Source organism: Artemia franciscana, chromosome 3 (assembly GCF_032884065.1).
Source record: "Artemia franciscana chromosome 3, ASM3288406v1, whole genome shotgun sequence".
Taxonomy (NCBI): Eukaryota; Metazoa; Arthropoda; class Branchiopoda; order Anostraca; family Artemiidae; genus Artemia; species Artemia franciscana.
This window is the reverse complement of record NC_088865.1, coordinates 29,004,966-29,023,423: the sequence shown is the minus strand read 5'-3', so window position 1 is coordinate 29,023,423 and position 18,458 is coordinate 29,004,966. Positions and strand designations below refer to the sequence as shown.

General features: G+C 34.4%; 1 protein-coding gene across 3 annotated transcripts in view; it reads right to left on the bottom strand.

The window, feature by feature from the left end:
* Positions 1–18,458, bottom strand: part of LOC136025128 (proliferation marker protein Ki-67-like) — a 75,986-nt gene that overhangs the window by 23,569 nt on the left and 33,959 nt on the right. For all 3 annotated transcript variants that reach the window (XM_065700873.1, XM_065700874.1, XM_065700875.1), the window contains exons 7-9: positions 17,941–18,065; positions 9,326–9,482; positions 806–1,786 (exon numbers count right to left, since the gene is read on the bottom strand). In XM_065700873.1, the coding sequence (XP_065556945.1) occupies positions 806–1,786; positions 9,326–9,482; positions 17,941–18,065 (1,263 nt within the window). The remainder of the gene's footprint in view (positions 1–805; positions 1,787–9,325; positions 9,483–17,940; positions 18,066–18,458) is intronic.

Sequence of the window (18,458 nt, the reverse complement as noted above, 5' to 3'; positions counted from 1 at the left end):
ATCAGTGCCCATTGAAAAAATAATCATAATTTCCGTTGATCAAAAGAAAAAAATTACCAGAAGTAAATTACCAGTAACAAATTAAATTGCCCAGTCGAAATGATTTTTGAAGTAAAATTTGGATTTTTGGAATATATCTTGACAAGGAATGACAGATTCTAAAACCTCATATATAGACCAACGGGATTATAAAATCGATCCTTGTAACTCCAAGACCCAGACTCTGCAGCATGATTCTAGGATCCTGAGAATATAAGCACCTGGAATCCGATGTTTTAGAAAGAATTCTTTTTTTTTCTGAAATAAATTCACGAAAGTGAAGAGGGTCACCTAGTAATTTACAGCTAATATTTTCAAGTAGAGAAAAATTTAAAAAATGCTCCCAAGGGCTAAGAAGTTCGTATTAGCATTTTTGGTACCGTTCCAGAAATAGAGAAAATTCATACTAATCAAACCAACGTGAAAAGTGAAATTCCAGAAATAGAGAAAAATCATGCTAGTCAAAAATTATATAAGAAGTGACAACGTATTTCAAAAGTATGTACCCTGAGCCATACATTTTTTTGACCAAACAAAAAGAATACAGGGCTCTATTCTCCCTAAATCTCAACATGGTTTACATTCGACAGCATTAGACTATAAGTGCACATGCAAGAATATAATGGGATGTAACATACCTATCATATGCATCTATTTGTTTTTATGCTAGGTTACTTTAAATAATACCGTTCTTACGAGTTCAAGAAAAACTTTAAAACTGAAAGAATTAAAATAAACAGACTAAATAAAGCCAATTAAGACTTACCTTTAAGCGGTTCCAACTGAACTCGGGCACTAGTTATATGCCTTATATACGAATCTAATTCATTTTCTTCGTCATTAGAAGACCCAACGTCAGGTAAATTTCTGGGTTTCGGTTGTTTTAGCATTGGAGATTGCATAAGTTCCTTGATACCCTCCAAATCTTGATAGTTTCCTCTTGGAGTAGAACCTCTTATGAAACGTTTTACAGCACTTATATCCTCCAAATTACTTTCTTTAGGAGGATGCATGAGCTCTTTTAAACCCTTTACATTCTTATAATTTGCTTTCGGAGTATGCTGCCTTAAAACTGAGCGAATACCTTCCGCTTTAGAATAATCTGGACTCTGGGGAGGATGGACGAGCTCTTTCAACCCCTTTACATTCCGATAATCTGCTTTTGGGGTACGCTGTCTTAAAACTGAGCGAACACCTTCCACTTTAGAATAATTTGGACTCTTGGGAGGATTCATGAGCTCTTTCAACCCCTTTACATTCCGATAATCTGCTTTTGGGGAACGCTGTCTTAAAACTGAGCGAACACCTTCCACTTTAGAATAATCTGGACTTTTGGGAGGATTCATGAGCTCTTTCAACCCCTTTACATTCCGATAATCTGCTTTTGGGGTACGCTGTCTTAAAACTGAGCGAACACCTTCCACTTTAGAATAATCTGGACTCTTGGGAGGATTCATAAGCTCTTTCAACCCCTTTACATTCCGATAATCTGCTTTAGGAGTGCGCTGTCTTAAAACTGAGCGGGCACCTTCTACTTTGGAATAATCTGGACTCTTGGGAGGGTGCAATAGCCTCTTCAATCCTTTAATATTCCGATAATCAGCTTTGGGTGTGCATTTTCTCGTTGTTGAACGAACTCCAGGAGCTTGTGAGTAGTCAGGGTCTTTAGGAAGGTGCGTCAATTCCTTAATGCCTTGAACATTTTGAGAATCAGCTTTTGGAGTTCCTTTTCTAGCCAGTGATTGCTCTGTTAAAAGAAATAAATACAATCTCATCAAACATGTACTGTGAAACCACTTATATTTTTGATCTAAAAAATCGCGTTGATTCACTTAAATAGGCAGACACTGCAAAAGTTCAATCATTGGTAAGAGCATATTTACTAAATTAGAAAATATTAGCTGGAAAACTTTCCATAAACACAACTAGTCAATAAAGTCTCGAATTTTGAATATTGCGTTTTTCCAAGCGCAATTTTTCCAGGACTATTTCAGATATGCCATCAAAACTTTCTTAACTTTATCAAATTTACGCAAAAATTGCATCTTTTATACTAAGTTTATCCATTTTAATTCGAGCAATCAGACATTGTCTAAAACTAAAAGAAACAATCGCACATTTTCAAATTCTAAATACAGAAATCCGATTTTTGATGGCTGTACTATGTAAGTTATGGTTGAGACAAATTTACAACTACTGTGAAGACACGTTCCTATCAAAAAAATGATTTTGACTTATATAAAAAAAGGAGACATATCAGAGCTGTACATGCAAAAATGTGCATTTCCGCGAGGTTCAAGCTAGGGAACTGCAGAACTAGAGTCGGGTGGGGTGTTACTGACAACGGTGATCTCAATAGTGTACTTTTTATATCAACTTAGACTTTTCCAGAGGGTTAAGGCTCTTTCAAAATTTTCTGCTCATAATTACAGAGTAGAGTTCAGTAGCATTTGAAATTTAATATTTTCAAAATAGCTTTACAGGAGCAATATTTTATTGCTAGAATTTTCTCTAGAATTTTTTTTTAATTTGGACTACTGTGGACCGTCCTCAAAAGCAGAAACTAAGAAAGTTCCTACCCTGTCCCCGTAAAGCTTGAATTGGATCTGAAATACAAAAGATCCAATATGACACTTACACTTATTTCTTGAGAAGTTTAGAGCCCTGTAGTCACTTTAAATTGAAATCTAAAAGCCTCTTCTATGAGACGTTCTGGTGGCCAATATTTAGAAGCCCGTCTCCCTCTTTCTGCAACTACAGAGGTCATATCATGTCACGCACCTCAAAAGACACTAGCCCCTCCTAGTTTTCGACCTCTTATCAAGATCCAACGATTTCTTCAGATAGATGTGGGGATGACAAGAGGTTAGGGACCCAACTCCATTCCCGAATAGAAATCAGATTATGTTCAGAAATCCCAAAGGCACAAAATGAATACTAGATCTGACTCCTCACTAAACTTGGTTAAGTTCCGACAATCCTTCAGTAGGTTCTGAGAAAATGATCCAGCCTTAATAATATTACAGGTGGACTTGTCTTAATCCACTTTTGGGCTCAAGCTTTATAAGCAGGCCAAATTTTTGAAAACTAGATCACAATCAAAAACTTCCTGACAAAGAAAAACAAACCGAATTTTGGGATTCTTGTTCAACTTGTCAGTAGTTAGCAAGGGATACCATTTCACAAAATCCCGCCTTGCAACCGCTCTCATTTTTTTCATCTTCATTCTCACGGTTAACTTTAGCAAATTCCGACTAAGGTGCCTGTTTCCTTCCATAACGCTTTATTGAGATTGAGCTAGAAATCCCAGACCTAACGAACAATATATATGCTTGGACTTGAAGACAACAAATAGTAACAAAAGCACATGTCAAAATCTAATTGATTTCACATTTTCTTTAGAACCTAATTTTATCTTTCTTTCAAGTCCGATTTTATTGAAATGAGTTGAAAGTTCTACGCAGACCCTGCTACAGTCTGATCAACTTTTATTTATTTATTATTTTTTATTCTTCTTTTATAGACTATTTTTTTTCCTTCGAGTCTGATTTCAGTTAAATAGTAAAGAAAGCTAAATTAGCAACAAACGCGAAAGATCTGTACAAACCCCTGAAATATTCAAATCTGTTTCTGATCTTATTTAAACAGAAATGAAAGCGAAAATTAGAAAAAAAAAGTCACACCCCTGTTTTATATTTCCTTTCAAGTCTGATTTTATTTAAGTAGCAATAAAAGCTAAAACTAGCACCAACCATGATAGATCTTCTCACAACCCTATTACAATCTAAGCAACTCTTTTGACTAGTTATTTGACATTTTTTTAGTCTATTCTTATCTTTCTTCTGAGTCTAATTTTACATAAACAGTAATCAAAGTATAAACCAGCAATAAACACGAATGATCTGAACACACCCCTGCTACAATGTAATCAGCTGTTATTCGTTTTACATTTTTTGTGAGCCTATTTTTACCTTCTTTTGAGTCAAATTATTTATATATATATATATATATATATATATATATATATATATATATATATATATATATATATATATATATATATATATATATATATATATATATATATATATATATATATATATATATATATATATATATATATATATATATATATATATATATATATATATATATATATATATTTATATATATATATATATATATATATATATATATATATATATATATATATATATATATATATAGGAAAAATCTTTTTTTTTTCTCCTTGGATTTAGTCACCGTTGGTAGTCAACTTTTTCAATTTAATGCTAGGTTTGATAATGTTTTAACTGAAAGTAAGCAGTAATATTAAAACTTTAAACGAACAAAAATTATTCAGTATATGAAAGGGGCTGTCCCTTCCTCAACGCTAAAGTTTGACTTCTTCTCACAAATCTACTTTATAAAACAATAAAAACTTTAGCGTTAAGAGCGGGATCTTGAGGATGGGACAACCACTTTCATACACAGAATAATTTCTGTTCGTTTTAAGTTTTAATGTCGCTCATTACTTTCAGTTAAAAAAACTTATTTTTATTTAATTTCTGAATGTTTTTTGATTCATGCAGGTTTTGAATTTGGCTCACTGAACATGAATAATTAAACGAAATTTGCATATTATTTTACTTTTTTTAACTAATGATAACCTTATAATAACAAGATAATTTTTGTTCCAGTTGTTTAAGAATGACTCCTGAACCACAAAGGCTGTTTAATTAGATTAATGACCTCTAGTAAAATTTAAAAAAGAAACTCCAGCGTAAGAGCGAGCTATTGAGGAGAGGCAATCAGTCTCACATACGTAATATTTTCTGTTTGTTTTAAGTTTTAATATTGTTTCATACTTTCAGTTGAATATCCAGCTCCCCCTCCATGGAAAATTCCCTTCCCTCCACGAGAAATTTCTCTATGGAAAGATTCTCCCACGTAACTTAAATTAGCGATATTTGCAGAACTAATTTTGTGAAGCACTTTAACAAAACGGCCAAACAGGTCAAAACTATTTTCGTGAAAATGAAAATCACAAGTTGAGCAATTTTCAAATGACAAATGATAGGAAAGATCTTTAAAATATACGTAAAAATTTATGTTCATTTTAAGTTTTAATTCTATTCCTTACTTTCAGTTGGAAAAAAAAAACTTTTTTTTTTTATTTAATAACAACCACAAGCCGAAGACATACAATACCTTTGGTTTATTATCACATAAAAATCATAGTTATGAAGCTACTTAAGGGAAAATTAAATGCTTAGATTGGCTGGAAAACAACACAAACAACTTATTCCTTATATAGACCATTATTTAACAAATTTTGAACTTTAGCGTATAGAGCAAGATATTGACGAAAAGACGAGCTTCCTCATAAGGGGTTTGCTCCCTCATCAATACCTCGCTTTTTATGCTAAAGTTCGAAATGTGTTCCAATTCTTTAAGAATGACCCCTGAATCACAAAAACCATTTAATAAAAATAATGGCCTCTTTTGAAATTACTGAAAATATTTTAGCGTCAAGAGCGAGGCATTGCCGAGGGGACGAACCCCCTCATATAGGTAATAATTTCCGTTCGCTTTAAGTTTTAATGTTGCTCTTTACTTTCAGTTAAAAAACTTGTTTTGTTGGAGTTTTGTATTCTTTTGCCAGAAGAAAGATCACAGATGCGCGTTTTTTTTTCCAGGGGTGATCGTATCGATCCAGTGGTCGTGGGAGGATCTTTCCACGGAGAATCTTTTCATGGGAGAAGGGACATTTCTATGAAGGGGATGCCGGATTTCCCAGCATTATCTAAAAAACGATCAGAAACAAAATAAGAAAACAAGTTTTTTAACTGAAAGTAAGGAACAATATTAAAACTTAAAACGAATAGAAATTATTACGTATATGAGGGGGTTTGCACTCTAGTCAATACCTCGCTCTTTACGCTAAAGTTTTCTTAGTACTTTCAAAAGAGCTATCATTTCTAATTAAACGGCCTTTTTGATCCACATGTCAATCTTAAAGAATAGGAACAAAAATTCGATTTTTGTCAATAAATGTTTTCAGAGCCTAGAATAGGATTAAATCACAGGATAGTAAGAGAGCTCAATCTTTAAATGAAGCTCGTCCATTTTCGGTCTTTGTCAAAGTACGGCTACCTCAACATAGCTAAATGTTCATTTTTAGTTCATCCAGTGTCAAGTTTGTGCAATGACCGAGATGACCACAAATGCAAACAACATGATACCTCAACAGACATCTCACTATGCCTAACTACACTGAAAATGTCTGATTTCAATCTAATAAATAAATAGAACCCAACCCACTTGGATTTTATTTTGACCTATTCTTCTTATGGTTAAGCTGAGCTAGTTCACTACTTGCAAGTGCAATTTGATTGTACAATTATTCTCTGCTATTAAAGAATAATATCTTACAGTAAGCAATTCAATATTAGTAACTCAGCCTTGGGAACCTAAAACTTTTTTTTTACAAATTTTAATTTTGTTTGGACTTTACTACGTTTAATCCAGAACCATTCAATTAAGGGCTTTTTTTCTAGCTAAATATAGTGGCTTTATTTTTCCTTTAGTCAGAGCTCCTTATTTACACATGTTTCTATGTAAATTATCATATGCCTGCTATACCTGGCACAATACATAATATAATTAACCAGTCTAAAAATGTGTCTTATTGACAACTGACTGTATAGTTGGAAAAACAATCAACTATGAAAAAAAACACATAGAATTGCTTGAATAACATAGTTACATCATTAAACTCTTTTTATATAACATGTTCTCACTTTAAATATTATCATCACTTCAATGATTTTTAGGTTATGCAATGATAGAGCCAACTTTATGTATTAATCTTCCCCCATCATAAGAGAGTGTACAAAAGATTCTAGGAAATTACTCTACAAGTCTGTTTTTCCCTTTTTTTTAAGAGAGACATACAAAGAGTCATTATTCTTCTAAAATCCCATAAATTTGAAGATACACCCATTTATCCTAGTCAACTTTTAAGAAGGAATAAATTAAGGCAAAAAGAAATCCACAAGAGCTTACACGTCTGCTATAAAGATAATTGAACAGTTAATACAGGAAAATAACAGCTGATCTGTCCCTCCCAAGGAACACCATAATAGATTTTTCAGGGGGATGGAGGACTTTATGAGATTTTTCTAGGAAGATACGGAAGATAAGGTTTTCGGCCAGAAAAGATAATATTTTTCAAATATATGTAAAAAGAATATTTACAGTCTCGTTTACTCTAGTCGTATGGGAGGGAGAGTACTAGCCCCTTCTATCTTACACTACTCCTTGTCACATTCATATTCGAAAAAGAAACCTTTTAAAGACAAAAATGTATCCCTAAATTTAGCCAGTTCACCTCAAAATTGCAAAACGTGAATTCAAAACCATTTTCACAGCTATATTAGATGGACTTTAATTCTATAGTTTTCAGCTAATTCGTTTTGTCTTCTGGCCTTTTTTCTACGCTACTATTCAATGAGGCTGTTTCGTATATTTCCTTATTTTTGTTGTTTATTCTATATAGAATTTATCACTCCTATATGCGTAAGACTATTATATTTCATATCTGAGCATATACACATCACCTTAGACCACCAAAAGCTACAAACTGAGCTGACTACGGATAATCTTCACAAATGTAATTTATAGGCTATAAATTTAAGGACTCAGGACGTCCCAACAGACTTAGAAATCGTTCTTCACCTTTTAACTTTTCAGAGTTCAAGAAGACAGAAAAGATCTGAAGTAAGAAAAACAAGGTTTCTGAATATTAGATTGCTTGTTGTTTCTTTAAGTTAAAATGACTACCAATCATAGAAAATACTTTAAAATACTACAAGCTAGCAAAAACGCCTGCCGAACAAATAACTTACATCCTTTTGCGAGGAAGAGAATTGATTCAATCCTTCTCTCAAACAAAAAATTCCGATTGTCCTTATTCCCACATCCCCTCTCAAAGAAATAAGCCTTCCCCAATAGTTCCGTCACGATCTCAAAGCCGTAAGATACAGCGGGATTTGCTTACCAAACTACGTAAAAATTTTGTCACCTTTTGGGGAAAACTAAGTGCACACAATCTCTGTAATGAGAAATACTCACTTGCCTTCAGGTATACACAAAAAAACGTACTCTCGCGAGCATACGAAAATCCGCTGGCTCTGGCAAAAGCGCTCCGGGGAAATACTCACTTCAGACGACCGTGCATGTTATCATGTTCTTGTTTCCGGACTAGTGACTAGATGGGAGTTAATGACACATACCAATGCTATAAACTAAGATGTGTAATTCCAGAAAGCAGAAGAACATCTCATATTCTGGTTTTAAATATTCATTGTCTAATTGACGGTTTTTTACAGGACAGTATTTCAATTTTCTAAATGACACCATATTAAATAAATACAACAATATTTCAACTATATCTAATGTGTGCTAATATTAATATTCTTAATAGCCAGCCTTTCTACTTCCATGGTCTTGTGTCATAGAGCAGCTATTGCCTATATTTGGTTTGATTGTTTTCTTTTTTATTCTTATTTGAATTAAAATTTTTTACCTTTTTTTAGTAGTTTTATTACAAATAATTTCCTCTCCATGCTGAGTACGCCTTGCTTGATACAGGCGAGACATTCGTGTCATTGTTTCATTGAGTTTTCTTCCCACTGACCGTATCTTTGTTTTGCCAGGGAATGGCAGTTCGGCTTTAGATCTTCTATTAGTAGGTTAAGGAACGTTTACCCAAATTACAACTATTAATACCAATAGTATTAATAGTTTTATTATTAACAAAATTAATAATACTCTATATTTCAATGACGTTACCTTACAACTAAAAATACTTGATTTTGCATTTGTGACCAAAATTTATGGACCACTACAGTTATTCATACGAGCGTTCAAGAACTAACAGTATAATTTCTGTTGTTACCTTCCAACTAAAAAAATAATTGAATTGCATTTATACTAATCTATTGAGCCCTTTCTCGATTGTGATTCCAAAAATAGCCACCATATTTGTTTTGTTTGTTCAATAAACGAAATTAATCATCGAAAGTAATCAAAAGCTGTTCAAATGCACATTGTAAGTTACAACTTCATATTTATGTAGTTACAAAATATCTCACAATACCGGATTTTGTGTCTAGCCTACATTAACCATCTTTAAATATAAAAATCAGAGAAAATCCTTTGCGGGGAAAAAATATTATTATTTTTCTATGATTATGAGACGCAAAAGAAATAAGCCACTTACTGTCCTCACTTTCCAAACGTGAAGATGACCCCCGTTTCTGCTTCTTTGAAGATTCAAGACGAAGATTCTCTCCGGAAGAAGCACGCTTCTTTCCAATAACATATGTAATAGGGGAATTAGCATGACCAGTTGTTGCAGGCTTGTAGCGAGGCGTGACCTAAAATGAAATTACGTAGAATCGTAATAAATATCTCAGATAAAGGGCACCTCTTCGAGAGAACAAGTCAGGGGGGAGGGCTCTAAATGGACTCTGTCTTAATTTTGATATAGTAGCTCAAGTCTTTCTATATCATAATTTTCCCGCAAACAGGGAAGTTTTGCCAATAGGGAAGTCATGTATGTACCTTCAATGCGTCATTTGCTTCTGCCATTTCGTAAAGAAGTTGTGGCTTTGGAAACTTTGAAGGGGACTTGTTCAATTGGAGATAGAAAATTCTGGTGCTCATTTTGAGTGCCAAAAACGATTGAATGGCTACCTTCCTGTACCGTTTTTTGCGACCCAGCCCCCCTATAACCAACCGAGCTATCGGAGAAAAGTATGAAATAACGTTTGTTCAGGATAGTCAAAAGGTCTAGCAAATATGACTCCGGGGATGATACGACCCTCACTATATCTGGAACAGGAATCTTAAGCTTTGCATGCTGCTAATTAATTGTAGGTTGGTTTTTAAGTGGGAAAGGGGCAGCAAGTTTTAGTGTCCAATTAGCTATTAGTATTTAAAAGTTGTTTCCAGGGCCGTGATGAACGCACACTTTTTTGGCTGGGCGAGAGTTTCAGGAAATATACCAATGGACAAAACAACGTTTTATTCCCAGATCAACCTTAGAGCCTTAAGACACTAGGCCAAGAAGAACCTGGTGTACAAAGAAAATGTTTGGGGGCATGAGCCAACAAAAATTGGGGCTCTAAGAAGGGCCAAGCTTTATTCCGATCTACTCGAAACTTCTCTTTAACCCCTTGCACTCTAGAGGGCCAAATGCAAAAGAAAAACCCGAAAGAAAATTTCGTATCAAAAGAAGTAGGGTTGAAAAATGACAACTTTTTTTTCAGTTGGGGTAGGATCCCCCAAATATGGGGCCAAAAAATAGTCCAAATTTTATTTTCCTTGATTGGCTTGAAGCATTCAAGAACCGGTGTCTAGGTTAAGAGGACAACGACACGTATTTTTTTGTTTTAAGAGAGAGTGGTATGGGGCTGAGAAATGCAGCTGAAACCTATCGGTTCCTGATCTATTTTATAGTTACAGCAGTCAGGCCAAGAAAACACTAATATAAAAAATCCTAGGGTCAAAAAGAGCCCAGTGCCTCCTGCCCCTTCCAAAACAATACAAATTACCCTGGAAAGTGGCAAAAAAATACCCCCAAGGCTTAAAACTTGCATTTTTCAAGTTCATGGACCAAGTAAATCATCGTGCACAAAAAATTAGTTTTTTTGGCATGGTCCCGTAAAACTGAAGCAAGAAATGATTCTTTGGATCGGCTTGTAACATTTCAGAAAGTTCTTGTGTCAAGGAAGTTCCAATTCATAATAAAATATTGATAAAACAAATATTGATGAGGCTGAAAATTAAGCCGAAAAAAGGTCCTAATAACTGTTTTTTCTGAACAGTTTCAAATTTAAAACTGTAAGGCTTTGGCAAAGTTTATTCCGATGTACTAGAAAAAAATTTAGCAGGGGAATGAGCCTCTTTCAAAACTGTGGTAAAAAAAAAGAGCCAAAACCTTTTAATGACTGGCTTGAGAATTTTGAGGATTATTGAGTGGGCTAGGGGGACCACAAATGTTAGGGGGTGAGCAACTAACCAAAAGCCTTGTTGTCCCTGATCAGTTTGAATCTTACAGCCGTAATAAGTCTCCGGGACAAGGGAAACATAAGAAAAAAATTGCGCCTTTTGGTGTGGGACCAAACGGAGCCCAATTCCTTTTTTCCGTCACAGATTTGGAAAATCACAGACAGGTTTTCCTCGTTCGGTCTCAAGGATTACAGGAGACGCTTTATGAGACACTATATGCATACGGGTTACATAAACATCATATTTGCATCATGAATTTTACAGCAAAATATCATAAAAAAGTTATTACAAAGAAGTGACATTTTGACTGGATAGTCAAATTTATCCCAAAAGTTAAATTACTTTCCAATATTTTAATTCTTACGCAACAAAATACAGAAACATCTTTAACCAATAATAAAACTCTGTCAATAAAAAAAAACAAGCAGATGTTACAAGATAAAATGTTTTTTCCAAAAAAGATAACAATAATAAAGGTTTTTCAAAGAAAAGTACTGACACGTACTTTATTAGGTGATAGGTTATTAGAACCTAACACAAGCAAAAACAACGTTGAAATTGATTCAAATTTGAAACTAACAGAAATTATTGTCAATCACTATCCATTTCAAGAGGTGTTAGCCGAATCCACAGCGAATATGTATTTTCAGGATAAATACAAAATTCTTTAGGCTTCAATTGTATCTTGATTTTTACAATTTTTAAGCAAAATTCGACAATTCTTCATGATCATGCTGCTTTTTTCCAGCCAAATCAAGCTGATTTTGCAAAGTAGGCCAATAAAGACAAAACTTCGGCAAAATCCAAAGAATTAGTCAAATAAACCAAAAAGCAAACGATTTATTCAAGAGGTTAAAAAAGAGATTAAAAGGTCCTGTCAACTTCAATATTAATATAGTGCTAGTATTACATTCTGGCTTTAATATTCCTGTGATTTGTGCGGTTGAAGTGTGCTGATAAAAAAAAAAAAAAAAAAAAAAAAAAAAAAAAAAAAAAAAAAAAAAAAAAAAAAAAAAAAAAAAAAAAAAAAAGAGCTGTCAACCTCGGGCAGTAATTCTGTTGTTTTTTGCGACCTATAAAAAAACAAAAGAAAAAACTAGAAAGACGTTTATTATTCTTTATTTATTTTCTTCTCGATTTTCTCATTTCCCAAAACACCCCAAATTATATAAAGTACAGCATGCTATATGTGGAAAGAAAGACTCGTAGTGGCTATTAAAAAACGGTAATCTTTTAAGGTAAAAATTCGTCCTTTTTGCGCTTTCACATTATTCCATTGTGTTCATGGCTACAATATTGGTATTCCATTTTATTTATGTTTTCTAATAAATTTACAGCCAGGATCAAATTTATGTGCTTATTGAAGCAATGAACAACTTTTTACATTCAAAAATTCAAGAAGTATTCAATGGGACAAAAAAGCCCATTGTTGTCATGTCTACAATTCGATATCGTAGGAATTATGTTCAATATAATTATTCTAACAGCATCGAAAAATATATGAAAAAAAAATATATATAAAAATATATGAAAAATATTTACTGGAATTGTTTTTTCACACATATTCAGGATAGCATCAAATAGAGGTTGAAAACGAAAAAAAAAAAAAAAACTCAACAACTCCCATAGCTTATATACTACAAAATATTCGGTTAAAGTTTTTATTAAATGCATTAACCGCTGTTATTAACACCGTATAATCTTTTGTCCGCTATGCACCAATACAGTCTACAAAACGCCTAACCAAACATGACGATCGCCTTTAAGATGTATTTATCTATGCATGTATCAGTTGCTTCTAATGAAAGAAGTTTCAGGAAATAAACACTAATTAAAAACTATCTTTAAAACAGGATGGCTGAGCAGCGTTTGGCAAACTTAAGTATAATCCAAATAGACCATGAAACGGCTTGGAAGCTTTCACATGAATATATTATATTGTGATTTGCTTTGAGAAAAGCATGTACAGTTAATTAACAGTGTACTGAATAAGATTAATTGTATACAATTTAAATTGTATTAAGTACTGTGTCACCAATGAAATGTTATTACGTGGAGTCTCTGTTTTTCTTGAACGTTGTTGTAGATACTAGGATTTAAATAAAAAATATAACTGAACAGAGATATACAATAAAGAAACAGATTCTTTCGAGAAACCATTAACTCCATTTCGAAATCTATAATGAGTTTGTTGATTAGGGGACACCAAATTTCATTCTTGCCCCAGACACCGACAGGACTAGATCCGTCCCTGTTCAAAGGGCACAATTCACAGTATGTACTTAATCTCTAAAATTATATACATGAATGACTCGTTACCACGATTAACTCTACACAATAAAAAAAAAAAAAAAAAAAAAAAAAAAAGCGAAAAACAGAACCCTATCGACACTCATTACAAACCATCAGGGCAGTGAAAATGTCCTAGATTGTTCTATCTGAGTACAGAGGATGTGCTTAAATAAATCTGAGAATGGACTATACAAAATTATCTATTATTCAATAGATAAATATAATAATGTATATCTATTACTAATGATATATTAAACCCAAATTTAGAATTACTCAGGCTCAGGAAAAGAGAAAGATAAACTACTGACTATTCAAAAACAGCAGCATGTCAATGTTTTTTCCTTGAGAGTTGGTTCCGCCTTTCAGTGATTATCTGACCAGCCTTGGAAAACACTCTTTCAGAAAAGACAGTGGTGGCGGGCACAGACACGAATTTCATTGCAATTTCATACAGGCGTTTTTGACACTCAATAGCACAAGACTTCCACCACTTGAGTGGATCAATTTTCTTGAAACTATTGGCTCCCTACTGAAAGTTTGCAGCCATGATCAATTTGGCCGCTTTCGAAGCATGCCCTGTATTGACTATGAGGACTTCATGCTGTGAACCCCACAAACTGGCTTGATTCTGATATGGCTATGGCACTTGCATCTTCTGATAGAGATTCAGCAGCCAGCAAGGCAAAATCACATCTCATTTGCGATTTTGCTCTCAACTTGGAGAACATCGTTAGGTGAAGTATACATATTCTTGAACCGCGGATCAAGATACTTAGCAATTGTGCTGGGTGGGACCTGGCCAAGGCTTACAAACCTACAAGACATTTTATTCAGCAAAGCCTTTCTAAGTTCATCCGCCACACCTGAGGATCCACCAAAATCTACCTGAACAAGCTTGCGTCTCAAAATCTTAGACAAAGGCAGGACTTTTAAGATGGAGGGATAGCTTTCGGAAGAGAGCTCAATAGCTGCCTTTTCAAAGGGCGTAAGCACCGTAATCACGTTTGAAACAACACCTCATTCACTATCAGTGAGTATGAGGTCCACTTTACCGAGAAGTGCAAGCAAACTTGTTAACGGCTCCTTCAAATCTTGTTGACTGTGCAAAATAATGAGAAACGAATTCCGTCTAGTGATCACATCAGGTTTCCGTAATTCGGTTTTTGGTACAACATTGTCAATAGTGATTTGAACCTGGTCCAACTTGTCGGTAGCTAAAACACTACGTATAAAAAAAACTGACAATATTTCAAACCTTTTCGACGAGAGGCAACAATTCAGAAGCACCGTTAATAGCACTCCCCCCCCCCCACACACACACACGATCAAATTTAGAATATGTGCGAAGCAGGAAACATGTCTCCAGTCTGTAGCTCCTTTGGATGCAGCATCCTTTACGGCGCAAATTATATTTGCTCCATTATCAGTTACTACAGCAACAGTCTTTTCTTTGATCCTCCACTCAGTGGCATTTTTCCTAAAGTGAGCCTTAATAGCGTCAGCAATATACCTCTCATCAATGAAATGGTGAGTGACAGCCATGAAACCCCCCAGTGATGCAGGAGGTCCATATATCTATGGTAAGGGAAACACGTCATACCTTTTTTTAGAACCTCTACCAGTTTTCATTTCTCCGCAGAATGCACATCTGGAAGAAGATCTCTTATAAACCCAAGATTCAATACGACAGAGAGGGGTTGCATATCTCTAGCGATAAATTTCACAAACAGCTTGTTTATTTTCACTGTTTTAGTGTACTCTGCACTATGTTTGTTCTGTAAAAATTATATCAATTCCTGATTGTCTTGCACTTGCCTCTTCCGAGTCAGTCTTGTCACTCCCGTCACAAATAACTTGGGTAGCGTCACTATCCTGACTTAATGGTATGCTTAAATTTTAACTATTTGAAGTGACAATTGGACTAGAAACATGTTCATCATCAGATTGACACGAATCAAATTCGGGGTTAACAGTGACACCCCCTGCTAACGTACTGCTTTTTATGCTTTGAAATTGTTTGATATGGTTTATCTTGAGATGAGCATTAAGATTGGTTGTATTCCCAGAAGTGGCAATAATCTTTTTGCATATTTTGCACATTACAGACTTCGTCGACAATTTTACAAAATACTCCCACAGAGAACATGCCATTTTTCAAAAACTGGTATAGACCTGGACCTGCAATGTTTTCAGTGCCAAACAAAAACCACAACTATGGGTACGGGCATGACTATAGGGGGGAGGGGGAGCTATCAACCCCAAACACACAAAAAAGCAAAAGCGGACGCTAACAGTGTCCAGGAGCTTAAAGGGTGGTCAAAGACTGCCCGTTACAGATGAAAACTAAGAAGCAGGGTCACCGAAGGTAACAGGTATAGGTAAGGTGGTAATTTTCCAAAGAGAGAGCTTAAAGAGTACCTGGTCATAGAACAAGTTCTATTGGGGAAAATGTAGTGCACTTGTCAGACTGCGAGCTGGAATGCTGTAGTGCTATTAAATAAAAAAAAAAAAAAAAAAAAAAAAAAAAAAAAAAAAAAAAAAAAAAAAAAAAAAAAAAAAAAAAAAAAAAAAAAAGTTTTCCAGCTGAAATTAAGAAGCCACATCAAAATTTGAAATGAACAGAAATCATTCTGTATATGAAGGTGCTGTCCCCTTCTAAATACCCCGCTCTTCATGCTGAAGTTTTTAGCACTTTCAAAAAGATTCTAATTAAGGGGTCCTTGTGTTTCAAGCCTAAAAAATTAGTACAAAAGTTCAAACTTTAGCGGGGTGTCGAGGAGGGGAAGCCCCCCCCCCCTCATATACGAAATAATTTCTGTCCGTTTTAAATTTTATTGTTGTTCCTTACTTTCAAATGAAAAATATGTTGTTTCAATTTAACTTCTGACCATTTTTAGTAAATGCTATGACACCTGCCCCCTCCCTTCTTGGGAAACTCTTCCCCCATGTTGGATACCTCTATGGGGAGTTCCTCATTCGAAAAAATTATCCCCCGGAAGGTTTCTCGGACAATTAATTCTTCTCTAAAAGTCCTCCTGCATTACAGACAATGTATTACAGAGAACTCCACCAGAATCATTCTACTTAGCAAACTATCATTTCAAAAAAGACTTGTTTTGACTTATTCCTAATCGTTCTTCAAGTCATACCAGAACTTCCTCCTTGAAATTTTTTTCTTGGAAATACCCCCCCCCCCCCCCTAATGGAAAGTTCCTGCCGCAGAACTCTCCCCACATAGAAGATTTTCTCCCACTGATAATTTCTCCAGGGGAGTTTTCTCCCGCTGAAGATCCTCCATACGCAAAATCCCCCAGAAATTCCAACCCCACTAAAAATTTCCCCCAGCCAATTCCTCTAGAACATTACCACGTGTAAAATTGAGTCGCCAAAGAGAAAGCAAGATAAATAAAAGAATTTTGTATAGGAGTTCTGGCAAATCAGAGCGTAAAATTTACCCTGTAAAGTTCACTCCTAGAAACTTCTCTCCCAACAAAAAAATCTCCCTTGTAGAAAATACCCCCCCCCGTAAAAAAATGTCAGTATACTTTCAATAACAAATACTACATGTAAACATTAGGCAAATTTCATAACTTACTTGCTTTGTGATTGAAGCAACATGAAACGAGTGAGCTAGTCTATATAAATCTGATCGGCAAGAAAACTTTAAGAAGTTCTTGAGTACACTCTTGACACGATTTTAGGTACACCCCCTCCCCCAAGGGTCTCTTAATACTTTTTTGTACTGTCTGGAATTAGGGGCCCCTTAACACAAATTAGCTAAATGGGCTAGAGACCCCTCAAAAAATATCGGTTTAGATAACTATATTTACGTTTCGATATTCGATATTCCGATACATCAATGTCAATATTAAATATCGCACAACACTACCGTGAATGTCCGAAATTAGTGAATGTCCGAAATACCTTTTTTTTTCTCCTTGGATCTAGTCAGCGTTGCCAGTCAACCTTTTCAGTTTAATGCCAGTTTTGATGATGACAGGTACGCTAGATTAGGTTTGGTTAGATTGGGTTGGGTTAGCTTAGGTTTTAACCATTTTTCGATATTTATAACCAAATTTAACCTAATCAAATCTAACCAAACCAAGCATAACCTAACCTAAATTAACTTTAACTTTTACCATCATAGCTTGTATAAGACTGAAAAAGCTGACTGGCAAAACTATTTGAATCCAAGTAGAGAAAAGTGAATTTCGGACATCCACCGGTGAATGTCGACATTAACCAGATTTCGGGCATTCACGGGAACATATATATTATATTGATGTATAAACAACAAACACAATTTTATGTATATATTAATATGCTGCGATGTTATTCGATGACTTTTATATATTTCGGGGACATGTGTAGAGAACATACTAATGATCTTATGAAATCGAATCAATCGAATATCTTAATATTAAAATCTTAAAAAAGAGGTTAATCGATTTGACGTCTCAGCAGCTGATAACAGCCAATGAAAAGCTAACTTAAAATAATAATTGTCATGGAGAATAGAGAAAAGCTTACATTTCCAAGGTTGACAACCTTTCTTTCGTCATGTAAAACTGCTTTTTTCTTTGGTTTATCTGTCTTGTTGTAAAACTTCACCGGAGTCATATGTTGAAGCCTCTTGACTTTTGGTGTTTTTGCCGCTGTAAAAATAAATAAGTCTTCATTGATGGAATTTATAAAACTATAAAAGTAATCCACACATTTGGGTTCAAAAATTTATACTGAAATTCAGAATACGACTTTTTTACTAAACATATAGCCTTTGGTCGGAATTGGCTTAAAAAGGGAGTTCCCTATTTTTGTAGAACTATGCGAAAACCAGTACTTCTGACACGAAACGAAACCCAGCGAAAAAAAAGAAATATATTGTTTTAAACCAACGCAAAAACCCCAGAAAGTCTGCGCAAAAGTAACCTGCAGAAAGAATCTGAAGATTCTCAATAGCCTTTCACCAGCCACTGTGTCATTAACTTCTAGTAAACATTTCTAGTTTTCTAAAACACAGCAAAATAAAAAATAAAATTAAAAAAAAG